General features: G+C 42.6%; 1 protein-coding gene across 2 annotated transcripts in view; it reads right to left on the bottom strand.

Annotated features, from left to right (window-relative positions):
- Positions 1 to 1,025: 1,025 nt before the first annotated feature.
- The window catches only part of GEMIN8 (gem nuclear organelle associated protein 8), a 53,213-nt gene continuing 34,991 nt past the window's right edge, over positions 1,026 to 19,247 (bottom strand). For both annotated transcript variants that reach the window (XM_048495239.1, XM_048495240.1), the window contains one exon: positions 1,026 to 1,948. In XM_048495239.1, coding sequence (XP_048351196.1) covers positions 1,692 to 1,948 — 257 coding nt within the window. In that variant the 3' untranslated portion in view covers positions 1,026 to 1,691. The remainder of the gene's footprint in view (positions 1,949 to 19,247) is intronic.

Raw genomic sequence — 19,247 nt, 5'->3', positions numbered from 1 at the left:
CTCTCTTCCCTTGCATGCCACCCTTCCCTCTCCCTCGTGTGTGTGTGTATGTGTTTCACTTCCACTCGAGTTACTGCTTATGTACTGTTTTCACTGCTCATATCTGGCCATCTGAGTGAACATTCCAAGCAGCACGAACATTGTAAGGGTGACAGTTACACACAGGCAGCTGCATGTCCTTCACCATGGTGCGCCAGGAAAAAGGTGTTTTACCTGGGCCAGGTGTGAAATTTCAGGTATGTGAACATCTAAAAACACTCTCACCTGGCTGACTATAGTGGCTGGGAATTTTCAGAGGAATTGGCCCAGCAGTTACTGAGTTATACTATCATAAACAAAAACACTGTTAGCTTTTTATATATATGTAGATATTGCCTTTTCCAGCTTCTTCATACATTCTAAGGCAGTGGTGGGGAACCTTTGGCACTCCAGATGTTATGGACTACAATTCCCCCCAGCCCCTGCCAGTAACCAATTGGCCATGCTGACAGGGGCTGATGGGAATTGTAGTCCATAACATCTGGAGTGCCAAAGGTTTGCCACCACGGTTCTAAGGCATGATTTGCATGTCCTAACAACAATGACATCATTCTGAAAGAGGGGACTGGACGACCCTGGGGCTCATCCCTCTTATTTCTGGTCCACATGTTAATGATCTGTATAGAACACTGCCAAATGTATGTTTAAGCAAGTCCAATCTGGCAGGTATGCCTACCGAGGCTCTGATTTGAAAACAGGTGCTTTTGGGGAAACATTTTCTATAGAAAGCATTGAAGTCTAACAGTTCCAGTGCATTCATACAAATTTTGGAGCATGAGATCACAAAATTAATTGACAGTCCACCACAAGTATCTATGATATGTAATGTTTTCACAGGGTGCTTTTTGTTGCTCTTCAGAGAAGTAGTCATAGGAGCCCCCTCCCCACCACCATCTCCTAAAGAAATCAGTATTGTGCTTTTAAAAAAATGAATGCACACTTTCTACCCAGCATAATGCAGCTTGGCAATGACTCAAACACCCATATTGACCTAATAAATGTTTATTAACTAGTTACATGGCAAAGATGAACAAGCCAAAGTGGAAAAAAATGTGTGTTTAAGCTGAAACCTTACAGGCCATAATTCAGCCTCAAGAAAAATTTCCTGTACTATTAAAAGAAATGAGGAATAACGCAAAATAGCTCTACAACAATTATTGAATACACCATAGCTTTGCCAACTACTTCAAACTGTCTCAAGAGAATCAGTAAATATGGCTCATGAGGCAATTTTTAAAAAAAGTTATGTTAATAGCAGCAGTAGTATAAGCATGAAAAACTCCAACTTAATTTCGAACAATTAACAACAGTTTGTGTACACTAAACCTTTTTTTCTAGCACAACCAAGTGAGAACAAATGTGATTCCATTTCTTGTAAGGCCAAGGCAAGTCAACATTACAATTAGTTGAAATATACATTTTTGAGAAAAAGTAAATTTTCTGTATTCCCTACAGTACAATTGAGCAATTCAGCTCTTCCTGTTGAGCTGGAAAGGATCCTGGAAGCTGGCTGTCAAAGTAGAATTGGAAAGAGGAAAGGAAAATAAAAAAGGCTCTTTTTGTTGACTGTGGATCCATTCTGTTAATCCTTCTGCTTGGTTGAGCATCAAGGTATGCAGCCGAGTCTCCTAAAAGGGATCAAGACACACAGCTCAGAATTTCAGTGGAATAATTGGCCAGTACTTGGGCTGCTTTTTATCACAGTTCCTATCAAAGCTGAGTTGCATGGTGGTCTCCATAGCTTGAATTTTGCTGGCACCTACTCCGTAGAGTTTTTTCATTTCAGCCAGCCTCCTCTCGCCAGGCTTTTCAGTGGGAGGCTGTACTGATCGGCCAATTGATGGGTGAAGGTCATGGTCCGCTTTGACATATGTGTTCTGCTGTTCTTCCTCAAGCTGCTGCTGCTTTCCTAAGAAATCAAACACACAAAAACCTTCAGAAGCTTTTAAGAAAAGAGAAATGGCAGCCATGTTTGAATCATCAGCAAAGGAAGTGAGTTCTGAAGAACATATTGCTAGGTGTGTAACATCTACCTTAGCTTCTTCTTATTTACAGGTATGGATACCTTTTGGCATGAGCCAAAGAGTTCTTGGCTCCTGGCTAGCAGTCCGATGAGATTCAGCACCTGCTGAGAATGTCACCTTGTGTCTGCTGTCTTATTTTATAATTTGTTGTTTAAATTGTTGTTCATTTAAATTATATTTTAGGTGTTTTTGTAAGTTGTTTTAAGCACCCATCAGGGAAATGGTGGGGTAATAAATAAAATTATGGAAAAATTTCATAGGACTTTAGTGTTTTCTTAACAATGTAGGTAAGCTTTTGAAACAAAACAATATATTCAGATAAGAACTGAGCCTTATAAGAGTGTTGGATCTCTTCTCACAGCAAGCCTGAAGAATATAGTTTGTATGCAAAGTATGTCATATAGATTTCGCACTATAAACACACACAAAAATTTCACACAATATAGAAATAAATGAGCCATCAGTCCACTTCTGCATTAGAAACAGAGTGCAGTTGTATACAGAATGTTGGTTTGGGATATGATGGTAGCAAAATGCAAATACAAAAAAAATGGAGCAGATTTCACACAGGAAAAAAATCAATCTATTAGAGATGCACAAAAGTTAGATTCACTTTGTATTTCCCCAGAAAACCAAGCGGCCTAAATTGTTTTGCAGCTGTGGTGATGAAATGATAAAGGAGGACAATGCAACTAACTGAAAGGCTGCCAATGAAAGCGGCTGATATTTTCCACTGGAAGGGAAGGCATAAACCTCAGCCTGCCACACATGTCCATGCTACGTTAGTCTTGCAGAAGCACAGCTGCTGGCATTGTGTTTACACAAGCCTGCCAAATATACACACTCCTGAATGCTTACACAGATACTCATTTTTCCTCAAAGTAGAAGCAGAAGTGATAAACAGCCATTACCGGTATTTGGGAGCATAAACCCTGGCACCTCACAGCCTGCCTGCTCGCCTGACTTTAATATCCAGTAAAGATTATGAAAGGTGGAAGCTTTGCACGCCATGGAAAGAGGATATGGTCAAGTTTTTTCTGATCATTTTAAAATAGATGGTCTGGCCCCACAAATACTCCGTGAAGTCAGTTGAATGCAGATTTTTTACAAAGTGGGTAAGAGAAGATTAATTTAGTAATTATAAAATATGTACTGGAAGAGCCAAGAAAAACTAAAGAAGCAATCTTAATACATAGCTGAAGGATGCTGCTACTACTTTAAAAAATGCATGCACACTTTTTAAATTTAAAAATGATCGAAGATGTAAATATCACAGGTTACAAGAATGCTGTTTTATTGTTTTGGGCAGTTTTGCCAAATATTTTTGCAGGAAACAGCCACATCTGGAGACCTTCTTTCATAACAGGTGCACATGCCTTAAACCACTTCAGCTTATATTTAGGTGTACTACCAGCAGCAGTAAATATAAAAGATTACCAGTTTCCATGACAACAGTATGAACAAGGCATATATATGCATGTTTGTTTTAATTTTAGGAACAATCAAGTAATCAGTGACAATGGGCTGAACATCACTGTAGTTGTCTATACATGTCTAAGTCCTGCAATTGACATTATTGGCCTGCTTAGTGTACCACTGCACCATGGGAAGGGAGGAAATTATCGGAGTTTTCCAAGACAGTAAATATTTCTATCCCATTTCAGTGGGGAGGCTCAAATAGGAAGAAATGGGTTTTGATAAGAGGCTTACTACAGTCACATATATAGTTTAAGACAGTTAGTGTGATGTAATGTGATGTAGTGTGGTTAAGAGTGGTAGACTCTAATCTTGTCAACTGGATTTGATTTTCCACTCCTCCACATGAGCGGTGGACCCTTATCTAGTGAACTGAATTTGTTTCCACACTCCTACACATGAAGCCTGCAGGGTGACCTTGAACTAGACACAGTTCTCTCAGAACTCTCTCAGCTCTACCTACCTCACAAAGTGTCTGTTGTGGGGAGGGGAAGGGAAAGTGATTATAAGCCACTTGGAGACAATTGAGAAAAGTGGGGTACAAATCCAAACCCCTTTTTCTCTTCTTATTAACTAGCAGAAGAGGCACATATAGAAGAAATGTTCCTTAGGATGATCATAGTCTCCAAACTTAGTTGAACAGAGTGGTAGGAGTGCAAGGTGTTGAATAGATTAGGTAGAGAAACCATTTGCTACCACTTGCAGTACCACATATGGTTGACATCTCAACATTGATACAGATGTTTTCTGTGATTTACATCCATTATCTCACTGTAACCCTTACAACCTCCCTGTTAGCATCATCATCCACATGCTACAAACAGGAGGCTGAGACTTACAGTGGCCTCCCTAAGCTAACTCACAGGAGAGACACGATTCTACCCAAGGACTTCTTGATCTAGGAACTGCCACTTACTTTTCAACAGATTCAAAAAGATTGTTATAGGCAATAAGAATGTCTTTATAGTTGACTGTCTGGATACTACCCACCCCAACCCATACCTGAAGCTGAAATACACATCAGGTTTCAAGACAATGCAAGGATATTTAGTGTGCCCCTCTGTAGTTTTGGCTGGGGTGTGAATTCTCTAGATTAATTCAGACACACACCACTAAAACCATCTGCAGATTGCAGTCCAAAGTTAAACATCTTGCTATATCTGGTACAAAACACCTGCAGTATATTTTAGGGGGGGGGGGGAACTGACAATCTGTCTTGCTCAGAAAAACAAATTATATCTTGTACCTCTTTCATGGAAAATAGATACTTAAACAGCACAATCTGGGAAACCATGCGTTGCAAAGTTTGTGAATAGAAAGTATTGCCTCTCCATTAAAGCTTGCCATCCCCCTCCCTCAGTTCACCAGACTAAGTATGTAGGGTTGTTGATGGAGGTGTGGAAAGGGAAGTGGTAAGGATTGCCATCCTAATCAATTTCTTTTCTCGCTTTGTCTCGCTCTTAATGCAGTTCTCTATGAGGACACAAAAATGGGCTGACTAACAGCCTCCTGTATGATAAAGTGTCCAAATGATTTCTGGATGACTGAACTGTATTTGGGCCAGGCCACGTTTCCCGCAAGTCTAGACAGCTCAGGGATAAAAATGCATACGGTATGTTATATGCAAGACTTTTCAAACATTTAGCAACTAGCACTGACAGCAGCTAAGAAAGTTTTTTGGTGAAGTATTCATTTTTTTCTTGGCACCCATTTTTCTTCTATGCAAAAAAGATTTAAAGTTTTAAAAATACTATTTTTTCACATCAGTAGAATCATAAACAACTATTTAGCCATGTAGCAACATCAAAACACGTTTTTACAGATTCTTTAAAATCACAGCGTATGCAATGACTTCACTATGAACTGGCAATCCAAAGCAAACACGTTTTCTACCAGTGCCTGCAAAATGAACCAACAGGTTAGTCAGCAGGGCTTCTCAATTGAACAGTTCCCAGCATAAAACATTACATACGTCCAGTTCAATCTTGCTTGTAGCAAAGCACTGGAAACACTGGAATTACAGCACTTTGAAATTTTTAATTTGTACTAAATTATCTGTATTTCCTGAATGCTAAAATTCATTGCTACAAACTACCTGTTTTTTTTAAAAATTCCACTCTCACAATAATCATGGAAAAATTGTACTTTCTTTACATGCCCAAGTCACCTGGAGTGTCTTATCTACAAAGATAAAGTGAATTAAATCGTTGGCACATTTAATATCAAACTCTGTTTCACAGAAATAAAACTTTCCTGAACATATATGGTAAGATTACAATTGAGAAGTTCATTCAAAAGGGATTATTTAGATATGAAGACAAACCATAGCTTATTGCTTATGTGTAAGTGCTCTCCTCCTTTCCCCCAAACATGCTCACCCAGAGGGTGGTGAGATAATTAGTTATTTCTATTACCACCAAATAGGAAAATATAGTGTTGCACTTACCTGAAACTGCAGTTCATTGACTAGGTTCTTGTGCAGACCCCCACTGGGTCGGTGCATTTGCACAGGCCAGCCACATTGGAACAGAAAGCTTTTGTGCCAGCTAGCTGACTAGAAATGCACTCACTCTCTCTCTACGGCCCCTTCCGCACGGGCAGAATATGGCGCCCTGGGGACGGCAAAAATGGCGTCCCCAGGGAGCCATTCGCACAGGGGGTGCAGCTGCTGCGCAGCCACGCAGCCCTCGCTCCGCCCGACCGGCGCGAAGCCGCCGTTTTCCAACCTCGCTTGGGAAGCGAGGTTTTCGGAAAATGGCGGCTTGGAGCCGCTGCTGTGTGAACAGCAGCAGCTCCAAGGCGCCCTCCCTCCCCCCTCTTCACTGTTCACCTACCGTGTCTGTGGCCGTCCGGTGCGTCGCTGAGGCCTGGGGATACGCCCCCCTGCCCTGTGATGCTGGAGCAGTCGCACAGGGCAGGGGTGTGTGTCCCCAGGCCTCGGCAACGCGCCGGATGGCCACAGCCACGGCAGGTCGGCTGGGCGACGGCGACCCATGGCGCCGTCTTCCCGGCTGTTTCTGGGACCATTCGTGCGAACGGTCCCAGGGGGGTTGGGTCGGCGTGGAATACGCCGACCCAAGCCCGATCATCGCCGTGCGGAAATGGCCTACCAGTGGGAAGTCTTCTCACCTAAGATCACATGATGAGAGGGGGAGGAGTGCACTTTCCCTCAGTCCTTCCACTGTTGCCACGGTGGGAGTAAAGATGACCACACAAAGTGCAAAGAAAGGCTGCCAGTCCACAGCGAGGTTTGAGGGAGGGATGTATGCCTGCACAGGAACTCACTCAATGAACGACAGTTACAGGTAAGTGCAATACTGTATTTCATTTCAAGGGCTCACTGTGCAGGCCCACATTGAGAGAGTGGCAAGTTTAATTACCCCAGAAGTGGGCATAAAGCAGTCTATTTGAATTATGCTTGCAACACAGCTCTCCCAGCAGCCACATTGTTCTATGACTCAACATCCATAGAAATGAATGTTGATAAGGAAGACCAAGTAGCAGCCTTGCAAATATTGAGAATGCTGACATAGGCACCCAATCAGCGGAAGCAGCCTGTGCTCTAGTGGAATGGCCATGGATTCCTAAGGGGCAAAGGACCTTAGCAAGATTGTATGTTTTTGTAATACCCTTGGTAAGCAATTTTGACAATGTTTGTTTGGAAACTTTTTGACCCTTATGAGGACCACTAAAGCAAATAAACAGATTGTTATTTTTACACAATGCATGAGCAGATCCAATGTGGGCCTGCACAGCGAACCCCCGGAAATGAACTATTGCATCAAAACTGGCAAACAAAATGGCTTGTTTTGTCTTACAGTCTGGACGAGTGCCATCCATAATTTGGATAACAACAAATCTCGGTTCACAGAAAATGAAAACATTAATTACTTAGTTGTTCACTTGCAAAGAAGGGGCGGGACAGAAAGAAGTCTGAGGACTCCTCAGGTTCATCCACATAGCAGTGATTGTCAAGGAAGGGCTGTACAATAGTATAATGGTGTATGGCCACATTTCCTACTCTTGAAAATGGCAGAACGTCAGTGAATTTTGGTGTGGAATGAGTTAAAATATGAACATTTGCAGTATGACCATTCCACAAACGTTTAGGACATGCTTATTTTACATACCAACCTTTCACGTACTCTGAGTTGAGACCACCATGTCTGCAGAAGAAAAGGCCAGGAGGAATGTTTAGACAGGAAAAGGGGTGAGTGATGAGTTCAATAGATGTACTGTCCCAAATGGCAGGGACACTTCACTAGCAGCCAAACACCATTTATTTACACTATTTATAGACTGCTTTGCTCACTGGGACTCAAGGTGAATTACAGTGTACATTAATGCAATCAATTGGATGAGACATCCAATCAGCAATGTAATAGAATTAGAATTAAAGATTATTTTAATCTTTAAAGTAAAAATCTGAAACAAAGCTGAAACAAAGTCTGAGTAGGAAAATGGCACATTAGAAAATGCAGAGGTCACACAATAGGATAATGCACCTAGCAATAGATGCTATATACTATACATAGGACTACAGTTCAAGTCTCTTTCCCTTGATTAAATCATTCTTCCTGAACCATTCTGTTATAATAAAGCCTCATTACCTCTGTAAAAATGCCCTCCAGTTTTGCATAGTTTGTGAATGGCAAGACTAGAAATGCTATCAGAAGGATAAGAAAAACTATCAGAAGGATAAGAAGCACATCTTCTCTTTCAAAACCTTCCATTTCCTTTCCTTATAAACAAAGACACATTTATACACAAACTGCCAAAATAATCATTATTTTGGCATTTTGGAATACTGCTCTTCCCAGGGTGGAAATCCAAACTAAAAAAGAAAAAGTCAAAATGAGAAACAGAAAGCACCCCCTCAGAAACCCACAGTTAGCCCGATTGAGAGCCTTGCTGGATGAGCCAGTAGGAAACATTTTATAAATTTTCGAGGCAACTCGCAAAAGAAAAAGAGAACATATAGTTGTAATAGGCAACCCATTATGGGAGAGACATAACTAATTTTCCAAGTGCCAACAACTAACACGTCTCTTACATTACGAGGTTTTTCCAGGGAAAGGCAGGCAACAATAGAAATCAAGGGCAACTGCCAGAGAGAACAGACCCTGATATATCACTGTAATGTGTATTTCAATAATCTTGAGAGGAACCAACAATAACTCTGCATCTCTGGGCCTCATCATGCCTATTGATCTGTAGAACGATTACCATTTTCCACCTCACAGGGTCTTGGAAAGGATTAATAAACAACAAAGAGTTGTTTCAGAAATCTTTGGGCTTGAAAATGACCAACAGACATGAAGGCATTATTAGAACTTTCTCTTTTTGTTAATAGTTTTGACCACATTTTTCTTCTTTACAGATATTCTTCATAAGAAACCAGTGGCTTGTTTCCAGTCTCTCAGTTGTACAATTGACACATACTTGAAACAAAATTCATTTACATTCCACCTCTGTGCAGTCAAACCTGAGGTGGTTCACAGCATAACAAATACACATTTGGAAAAAATGGGGCAAAACCCCCCAAGATCAAACCTACAATCACCTAAGACAAAAGTTAAGAACAGAAGCAACTGAGATTGATCAATAAAGCAATGGGGGAGGAAGGGAGGAGTAGACAAGCTAAAGAGGGGTTAGCGTCTAATAAAAAGTCTGTAAACCTGATGTCTAAGTCCACTGTGGTGCAGTGCTTGGAGAGTGTGGTGCAGTGCTTGGATCTGAGAGACCCTGGTTTAAATCCCTGCTTGAAGCTTACTGGGTGACCTTGGATCAGTGACTAACTTATCTCACAGCAGTGGCAGAGCCACAAGTGAGCGGGGCGTGTGTGTGCGTGCGCCGTGCACTTGCCTGGGAGGCACGAAAAATCACCCCTAGGCCCCTCCCCCTGCGGCACCCCTTCACCCCCCTTCCCACACTTACCTTAGTTCCTTTCCTTTTTTTGGAACTTTTTCAGGCTGAAAAAAGGCCTGTTCACAGTACAGGCTAAAAACGGCCTGAGGAACTACAGTTCCCAGGAGACCTTGGAGCTCACAAGGTCTCCTGGGAAGTATAGTTCCCATCAGGCCGTGTTTAAGCCTGAACTGCGAAAAGGCCTTTTTTTCAGCCTGAAAAAGTTCCAAAAAAAGGAAAGGAACTAAGGTAAGTATGGGAAGGAGGTGCACCGCGAAGGGGGCATGAGGAGGGCGGAAAATATAGACTGCGCACCGGGCGCAGTTTGGCTCAGCTAGGCCTCTGTCTCACAGGGTTGTTGTGAAGGTTAAATCAGGAAAGAGTAGAACAATTTAAACCACTTGGGTCCACTCTGGGAGAACGGTGGGGTATACATGATACAATGAAAAATTAAAGACGATCAGTGACAGAGCTTCTGTAAAATTAGATGGCAACTAAAACTTGCTCAGGATCAAACCCTGGCAACTGCATGAAGATAAGGCCTATAACAACTGAAATGGCAGGCAGCCTCGATGTTGACCCTGACTCCCCTTCTCACATACTCTGGCCCCAACTGCACATGCAGAATGATGCATTTTCAATGCACTTTATTTTTTATTTATTTATTTATTTATTTATTTATTAAACTTTTATACCGCCCCATCCCCGGAGGGCTCTGGGCGGTGTACAACAGAAAAGAAAACAATATAGGCAATTAAAACATTTAAAAGCAGCGGCAACCATAAAACATTCCTAACAAATATAATAAATTACAGTAAAATAGATGGCGTTCAGTAGTCTACTATTGGAAGGCATCCAATAGTCTAATCTAAAAATTCCCTCCCTCTCCAAAAGGGAGGAATGGCGAGTCTAAGATGACAATTGGCCCAGATGTCAGGGTCGGGCCAAGGGCGGGGGCACCATCAACGGCCGGTTCCTCCAAAGGCCCGGCGGAACAGCTCTGTCTTACAGGCCCTGCGGAACTCACCCAAGTCCCGCAGGGACGGACAACATGGAGGAAGGCGTTCCACCAGGCGGGGCCAGAGCACGTAAAGGCTCTGGCCCGATGTGGAAGCCAACCATTATCGCCCGAGGGGCCAGGGACCACCAGTAAATTGGCCTCAACCGATCAGAGAGGCCGTGCAGGGACGTATGGGGTGATGCGGTCTCGAAGATACGATGGTCCCAGGCCGCGTAAGGCCTTAAAGGTCAATACCAGCACCTTGAAGATGATCCGGAATTCCACCGGAAGCCAGTGCAGCTGGCGCAGTATAGGTTGAATATGTGGCCAGGTGGCGCTACCTGCAAGCAGGCGCGCCGCTGCATGCTGGACCAGTTTTAGTCTCCAGATCAAACGCAAGGGAAGGCCCGCGTAGAGCGAGTTACAATAGTCTAATCTGGAGATGACCGTTGCGTGGATCACAGTGGCTAGGTCCGCTTGGGAGAGGAAGGGTGCCAGCCGCTGGGCCTGACAAAGATGGAAAAAAGCAGCCCGGGTTGTATGGGCCACCTGGGTCTCCATTGACAGAGACGAATCCAGGTGGACCCCCAGGCTGCGGACGGAGGGGGTCAATGCCAAAGTGGCCCCCTCCCACACCGGCGGCTGGAAAGATCCTCCCCTCCCCTCACGGCCGAGCCAGAGGATCTCCGTCTTCGATGGATTCAGTTTCAGCCTGCTCTGCCGCAACCAACCAGCGACCGCCTCCAAACAGTGCTGTAGAGCCACAGGGGCGGCTGCTGCTCCCCCCTCCATCGACAGAACGAGCTGCGTGTCATCTGCGTACTGATGACAGACCAGCCCGAAACTCCGTACCAGCTGAGCAAGGGGTCACATATAGATATTAAATAGCAGCGGGGATAATAGCGCCCCCTGGGGTACACCGCATTGCAGCGGGCACTTCCGGGAGGCTTGATCCCCGCACCTCACTTGCTGACTCCGGCCCCGGAGAAACGAGACAATCCATTGAAGGACAGTGCCTCGCACTCCAGAGGCAGCCAGGCGGTGGGTCAAAAGGTCGTGGTCGACCACGTCAAACGCTGCGGTGAGATCTAACAACACCAGCAGTGCTGATCCGCCTCGGTCAAGCTGAATACGGAGTGTGTCTGTGACGGCGACGAGAACAGTCTCCGTCCCATGCCCAGCACGGAAGCCGGACTGGAAGGGGTCAAAAGCCGATGCGTCATCCAGAAAACCTTGAAGCTGCTCCAACACCACTCTCTCAATTACCTTCCCCAGAAACGAAAGATTCGAAACGGGGCGGTAATTGGCCAGATCACTTGGATCTAATGATGGTCTTTTTAAGAGTGGGCGGACCACTGCCTCCTTCAACCCATCCGGGAAGGTTCCTTGCTCAAGGGAACCGTTGATTATACTCAACAGATGGGGTCGTAGCTCCGCCCGGCAGGTTTTCACAAGCCAGGACGGGCACGGATCTAGAGGACAAGTAGTAGGTCTAACAGCAGCTAAGGCTCTGTCGACAGCGGCTTCAGAGAGCAGGGAGAACTGGGCCAAACAAGGGCCTGAAGACGGCAAGGGAGTCTCCAGTTCACTAATTGTAGCTAATGTGGACGAGAGGTCATGGCGGAGCGATGCAATCTTATCCGCAAAAAAGCTCATAAATGCCTCACAGCTGATAGTCAATTGAGAATTTGAAGATCTCTCCGATAAGGAGGTCAGTGACCGAATTATGCGGAACAGTTGAGCTGGGCAAGAGCTAGCGGATGCGAGGGAGGAAGAGAAGAAAGCCCTCTTCACTTCCTTCGTCGCCACCTCATAGGCTTTCATAAGCGTCCTATAGGGTGTTCGCGCGGCTTCGTCACGAGTTTTCCTCCACACTCGCTCTAGACGTCTAAGTTCCCGCTTCATGCAGCGCAACTCCTCTGTATACCACGGAGCACGTCGCACGCGGGGACGTAGAGGGCGCCGGGGAGCAACAGCGTCGATGGCATCGGAGAGCCAGAATAGCAATTGCAGCTGGAATAGCAATTGTGCAAACAATTGTGAAAGTGGATTGCTGGACTAGATGGACTCTGGTCTGATCCAGCAAGCTAGTTCTTATGTTCTTAAGAAATAACATTATTCTGCATGTGCGGAAGGGATTGCTGGACTAGATGGACTAGTTGTTATATTCTTATGTTCCTATGAAAGAACATTATTCTGCATGTGCGGAAGGGACCTTAGTTGCACTCAATGGTACTGATGCCAAACAAAGCCAATAACTACCTCTAATGGAGGATCACACTTGGCACATTACACATTATATGAGAAGTTGAGGTTAATTTATTAAATACAAAAAACCCTTTAAAATCTACACCCTCCCCCCCGTCTTTGGACAATCATCATTTTAGTCTGCAGTCAGAATAATGATTAATCAACTGCCATTTACAATGCTAAGCAGCTCATTTCAATGGGACATGAACACAGGAAGTACTTTCTAGTGAGTCAGACCTTTGATCTATCAAGGCCAGAATTGTCTACTTGATTGTAACTTGATCTGAGGCGGAGGGGTTGCATATCAACCAATTACCAAATTCTTCTAACTGGAAATGCTGGGGATTGAACTTGGGATCTTGTGCGTATAAAGTAGGTACTCTAGGACTGAGCTGTGGCCTCTCCTCAAACAGACTTGGAAGTTAATGTATTGAGGTATAAAAGGCGCCATTCTACACACAGCCACAGACTAATGAATATGGCTTCTAAACAAACAAACAAAAAGGATAGTTTGTTTTCTTTCAGATAGGAAGTCATTCTTGACCAAAACTTCTGTCACAAAGATAAATTTTAAATAGGACAGAAATATGATTATATTTTTCCAATAAAAAGCAGTATGCGACTGTCAAATAATTTTTATTTTAAAAAGTAACATACCAAGTTAGTTAATGCCAAGAATAGTACCTCCAGCTGTCCAGCAGTTGTCAGAGTAACTATTGGTACAGACACAAAGGATAAAATAAGTTCCACTGACTGGGATAAAGCTGGTGTCAAGAAGGTTTTTTAAAAAAAGGTTTCCATGCTTCTTGGCAACGCAGCAGGCCATCCTGTCCATCAGTTTTGTAAAGGGGCCCCTTGAGAGAGTGTAAATAATTGAAGTGTATGACTTTGGCAGGAATGGATGTACAGTTTCACTGCCCCACTACCTTGCAGTTGTCTTTAATGTCACCACCACAATATTATTAGCTGGAAATCTGCAAGTGTCACAAGCTTTTCATTATCAAGGACAATCTGTACATTAACTCATCTGCATCTTTTACCGACACTGGGCTCTCCTGTCCAGGCCTGTGACTTATTTAAGTGGCATAAGATTAAGATGGGCTGCACAGCCATGTAGATGGAAGCAACATGATGTCGGCCCATGAAAACAGACACTCGGCTGTCCCAACAGCAAATGGAATGGGAGGAAGGCCTATGAAAGATATCTTTGAAAAAATCTGGCAGCCCTCTCCCTATATCACATGCACAAACACACACAGAGCATACCGCGGTAGCTCTCCAGAGGCCTAGGCAACAAGAACTGACACAAATTCTAAGGAAGAATGCTCAGCTTTCCCAGCAAGGGGCAGCTAGCTTGGCTCTCTCCCTGAGAAAGAACCTAACATGTTTATAGCAAGTCATTCCTAAGGATGAGGGTGCTGAATCAGTTATACCCAGCTTTTTTATACTGTAGGGATTTAAAAGCCAGTCAGCATTCATTGATTCAATTTTTAAGGGCAGCTTCTTCCTTTGATAATACTGGCCCAGTTGCTGAATAGCAAATCACCCAGAACATTAATCTTGCGTGGGTCCTGATTCCTCCATACCTCTTCCCTGCAACACCCAAGAATGACAAACTGTTTTGGGAGGGAGAGTGCTGCAAAGCAATATTCTCTCAATATTATCCCCCCCCCCCCCCATCCAATTGCATTCCTGAACTAAATCAGGCCAAGGAGCAACCTGGCCTCAAGCATTTATTCAGGTTATAGGTTACCCTGCAGACTTTATACTTCCTTTTGGCTCTGCCCTAAGATAGAGACAGAGTTACCAACTGGAAGTCCCGTGATTCAAATCTTGCTCAGCCCTGAACTCGCTAGACAACCTCAGACAAACCAAACTTTGACTCAGATTCATTCCTCCCCATCTGTATTACAGGTACAACAAATTTTGACTTGATACCACCCTGTAAAATTTTCCAAAGTGCTCTTTCTCACAAGCTCTTAGCTTTCTATCAGGTAAAACTCAGCCGAAGATTATATTACTACACAAACATTTGACCTTCTCCTCACTTTGTTGTCTTATTTATGTCAAACTCATCTTCAATGCAGGGTCTTGTTTTCTTGTACTCTGTAAAGTACCATGTGTGTTCACTGACATATTATTATTAGTAAGAATTGATAAGCTTACATGAAGCACTTTAAAGATTTGAATGGGCATGCTATGTGTTATTATTGACTAAGATATTCATTGAAATAAATTTCATACACTACAGTCTGCTTCATTAGAAACATGGACAGAGATCCAAACTGTGTGAGAATGACCTACTTCATCAATAGGGCTGACTAAACAGGCATAGTGAAATTAATAGTGAAATTGAACTACTAAACAGGGACAATTACTTTTAAGTATTAAGCTAGTTATTTTCAAGATTTGCTGAGATAATATTTGTTAATGATTACTAAAATCACATCACTACTTTCTAAAGGATCTACAGCCAATCCTGGAAAATGGTCCTTCCTTCTATAGGCATTGGATAAGCCAGCCCCTTCCCACTTTGAAATATAAATTCCCCAGTAGTAATATATCACCTTATGGAGTTACAAACCAAAGAACTTTGTAAGTCAGTTCAAGTGAGTTTCTTGGAGAGGTAGCATTAAAAAAAAAGAATTAAACCATGAGGAACAAAACTGCCATCACCATGTGTATTTAGACAAAACTAATATGGAACCAAACATCAACAGCCATAGTACTCCCCATACAGATCAAAAATCCACTTAATGGGGTCACTCAGAGGACAAAACAGTTTTTAGCAAATATGTATTTCTTTGGGTAAAACCCACCCTGAAGTTGACAGCGATCCATGAAATTTTATGGGTTGTAAGAACTTTAGCTGATTTAACACACTACAAGATCTAGGGAACTGGTTGCTAAAATCTCCCTGGGAAAAAGAAAAGATAAGAGTTCCCACTGAGTAACTGAACTGTTTCAGCCTATACAATGCAATTATGTAGCAGCATTTTACAACAGCAATATAAGTTAGCCAGCTGTTGAGCTATCCAGCTGTGGCATGAACAGCAAATTATTCTAAGTGACATTTTTATCACTAAGGGGATTGTTTCACTGGAACTTTTCCAAATATTGCTAATGTATTTTCACATCTCTGATTAATTTACAAATGTCCAATCATATTCCATCATGAAGTCTCCCCAGGAGACCAGTATTACTGCAATCTCAGTCATCCAGGTGTGAATTGTGCACCTGACTAGAAGTACAGGCAGGAAATAGACATTTGGCAGGCTGAATGATTGAATGATGTCACAAACATGACAGGGCCCTGAGTGAGCCAAGGAAAGTTAGAGACTGTTAGTCAAAAGCATACAAAGTCTACATACAAGGTTTTTTACTTCAGCAAGGCCACTCAAAGCCAATTTAATATTTTGCTCAAGTATAAATACAAATTATATAAAGAACAAACACAAATATAACACAAATATACAAGCTCTACAAGGATTCAACGAGAGAAGAAACTGGTTACTAAAATAGCAATCTATCAATATATCCAATTATCAATATAGTCAGATCTGTAGATACTTAAATCTGGAAACTGGAATCATGAACAGACCTCTCCACAAACCTGAAAAATGCTTCAGGCTTGCAGAAAAATCCAAAATCTTTCTTTTTAATGGTGCATGTGTGTGTGTGTGTGTGTGTGTGGGGGGGTAATATTCACACCTCATCCCAGATAATAAAAGTGGCACATGTCCCTTGATCTTCTACATCCATGCACTTAAAACTTCTGCTATCTTTCCCTGTCCCATACCACCTACCCAAATTTACACTTTATACTTCACTGCTTATATTCCTCGTCAGCCACCTCAACTCTTAGAGATCTCCTTTGCTGTCTGCCCATCACTCACCTGTCCCATATCCAGTGGCTCCCCCCCCCCCGCCCAAAATCTCCTTAAGAACTGTGCAAGTTTCCTTTGATAACCCAAAGGTTCTCTCTCCTTTCCATCTCCTTTTTCCACTCAGACCATTGTCACCAACTTCTGCTCTCTCTTTGGGAATGCATTTTGAAGGTCACTGATATGTTTCCCTATTTCTTCAGCCTTTGCACTTACTGCCTGTTGCTTCAGCTCTGCTTCCATTGCCACCTTCCAGCCCAATTTTCATAGCTTTTGTCCCAGGCTTGTCTGTTCTTTCCCATAGCCAAACTGGTCTTCAACTATCTCACAGCAGTTGGTCTACTTGGAAACAACATGTTGCTTAGAGTAATGTTCCTTTAGCAACCAAAAAACGCTTGAAATTCTATGACATCACAGAAGTTCACCCATTTATTTCATTAGAACCACGACATACTTTAGTTCATTATAGTAGAAGAATCTTCAATAAACATGAATCTCCAACAGACATTTCACAGATCATCTGAACATCTTATTAGTGTATAAACATGCAAATGACTCCTGCAAAAAAGAACTACAGAATTAGAGAAAACAGTTGTGCTTCATGAAATTAAATACTGGGGAAAATGCAATAAAATACAATCAAACAATTTTCTGGCAGGATTTAAAATCAGATAATTAAAAGATAAATCCTGGCAAGCAGATTTCACCTCCTTCCCAAAGGAAATGTATGGATCCTTGATGGGGCCGCGGCTGCTTAGTGTCATCTGTTCTGCAACGTCTTTCATGTTTTCCCATGCTAAATATGATCATCTCCACAGCTGCAAGTCCTAATGAAGCTGGCCTGAATGGCTCAGTGTGCACACTTTGAGAGTTTTTTGAATGGAATAAACATAGGACAGAAAATGGTGGCCTCTGACCAAATTCATCTTTTTTGGGGAGAGAGGGCTGCTACCTGGTCAATCATTTGCACATGAAAAAGTGTATAAATTTACCTATATAATACAACAAGGAATTGGCAAACACATTCTAATCTAGGAGCTACAGTTTGGGGGCAGATTAGGGGGCAGTCTTATAATTTTCTGCACAAAATGTTATACAGCACATAGGAGGCTTGAGAGAATGGTAGACATTCCTGGGAAAAGAGCAAGTACAGGAAACTGAAACAGAATTCCAAGGCCATGGTGGGGGGAGCCTCTGACAAGATGTCATACAGGCAGGGAATTACTTTTCCTGAGAGATGTTCCTGGCAGTTACTTGCTTCTTTCTCTAACAGCTGTTCTCACAGACTTCTCTGGAGAAAAAACTGAAGAGAAGACAAATTATAGAAGCCATTAAGGACAACTGCAGACTCTAATAGAATAAGGCCATAAAAAAGTCCAGTTTAGAAAAAATGCTTAGGGTGAGAGAGTGTTTCTAAACAATCTACAATAAGTTCCCCCAGTTCCTAGATATAGCAGCTGTCCTCAAACCATTCTCAGATTCCCCTTGTTTTGAATGGCTCTATTATGCCAGAGCCCTGACCTAAATAGCCCAGGATAGCCAGATCTTGGAAGCTAAGCAAGGCTGGCTCTGGTTAGTATTTGGGTGGGAAACCACAAAGAATACCAGGGTTGCCACACTGAGAAAAGCAGTGGCAAACCACCTCTGAAAGTCTCTTCCCTTGAAAACGGTACAATATCATTGTAAGTCAGTTGCAACTTGATGGCAAAAAAAAAAGCGTGGGGTGGGTGGGAGCTGGGTTGTCCTGGTAGATGAGAAAAATAACAGCAGAAAAATTATGAAGTTGACCATACATAGATAGTGTGAACTAGGGGGCTCCAACATTTGTAAACTGGCAGGCATCTTTGGAATTCTGACAAAGTGGTGGGCACAAATATAAGATGGTTGCTGCAGAAGATGGAGCCACTTACAAAATGGTAGGGAGAGAGGGTTATGTTTAATGCTAATAGTAACTTTCAGGTAGAAGTCCTGTTTAACAGGATGTCTTTTAGTCTGTACAGCTAGTGGTCAGTCAGAAGTCCCACTGGGCAAATGCCCCACTTGCCTCCCCCTTTCTAAAAATACTGGTGCGTGGCACAGTGGCACAGTGCTCAGAGGAGCTACTTTGGAGTCCCATGGTATAAATGACCAACGAGGAGAGAATTCTGCAAAAAATTTCTTGAATGTTTATTTTATTATTTTCATTTGAAAAAGAGTTTTCTGTGGATCTAAAAGGATCATTCTGTTGTCTCATGTTCATTATATCCAGGATTCCTGAAGAGCTTCATAAGAGAATGCTCAATACATCTGACAGGTGTATTAACTAAGAAAAAAATAGCTTCATGCTTTCTCATACATGGCATCTAGGAAGCTGTTTAAACACAACCACGGAATGTCTCCTGCTGCTTAGAACTATCAGTTTTGCAAGGAACAATGAGAAAGAGCAGCTCCTGCAAAGCATCCAAACCATCAAATAATTAAAACTATTCAATAATTATGAACAATGGAAAAAGAATTAAAGTTCTCTGTACTCATTTATTGAAGGCAAGTGAGAAAGCAAATGACTATAGAAAGTAAAAGGGTATTTTGTAATTTTAAAAAATGGCTGTGCCACACTTTACCTGGGGCATTTGACATGCAAGTATAATGATGTAAATAACTTCGAATAGTATAAAGGCTCAGTTAAAT

The sequence above is a fragment of the Sphaerodactylus townsendi genome, linkage group LG04 (assembly GCF_021028975.2).
Source record: "Sphaerodactylus townsendi isolate TG3544 linkage group LG04, MPM_Stown_v2.3, whole genome shotgun sequence".
NCBI classification, from domain to species: Eukaryota; Metazoa; Chordata; class Lepidosauria; order Squamata; family Sphaerodactylidae; genus Sphaerodactylus; species Sphaerodactylus townsendi.
This window is presented reverse-complemented; position numbering and strand designations above follow the sequence as displayed.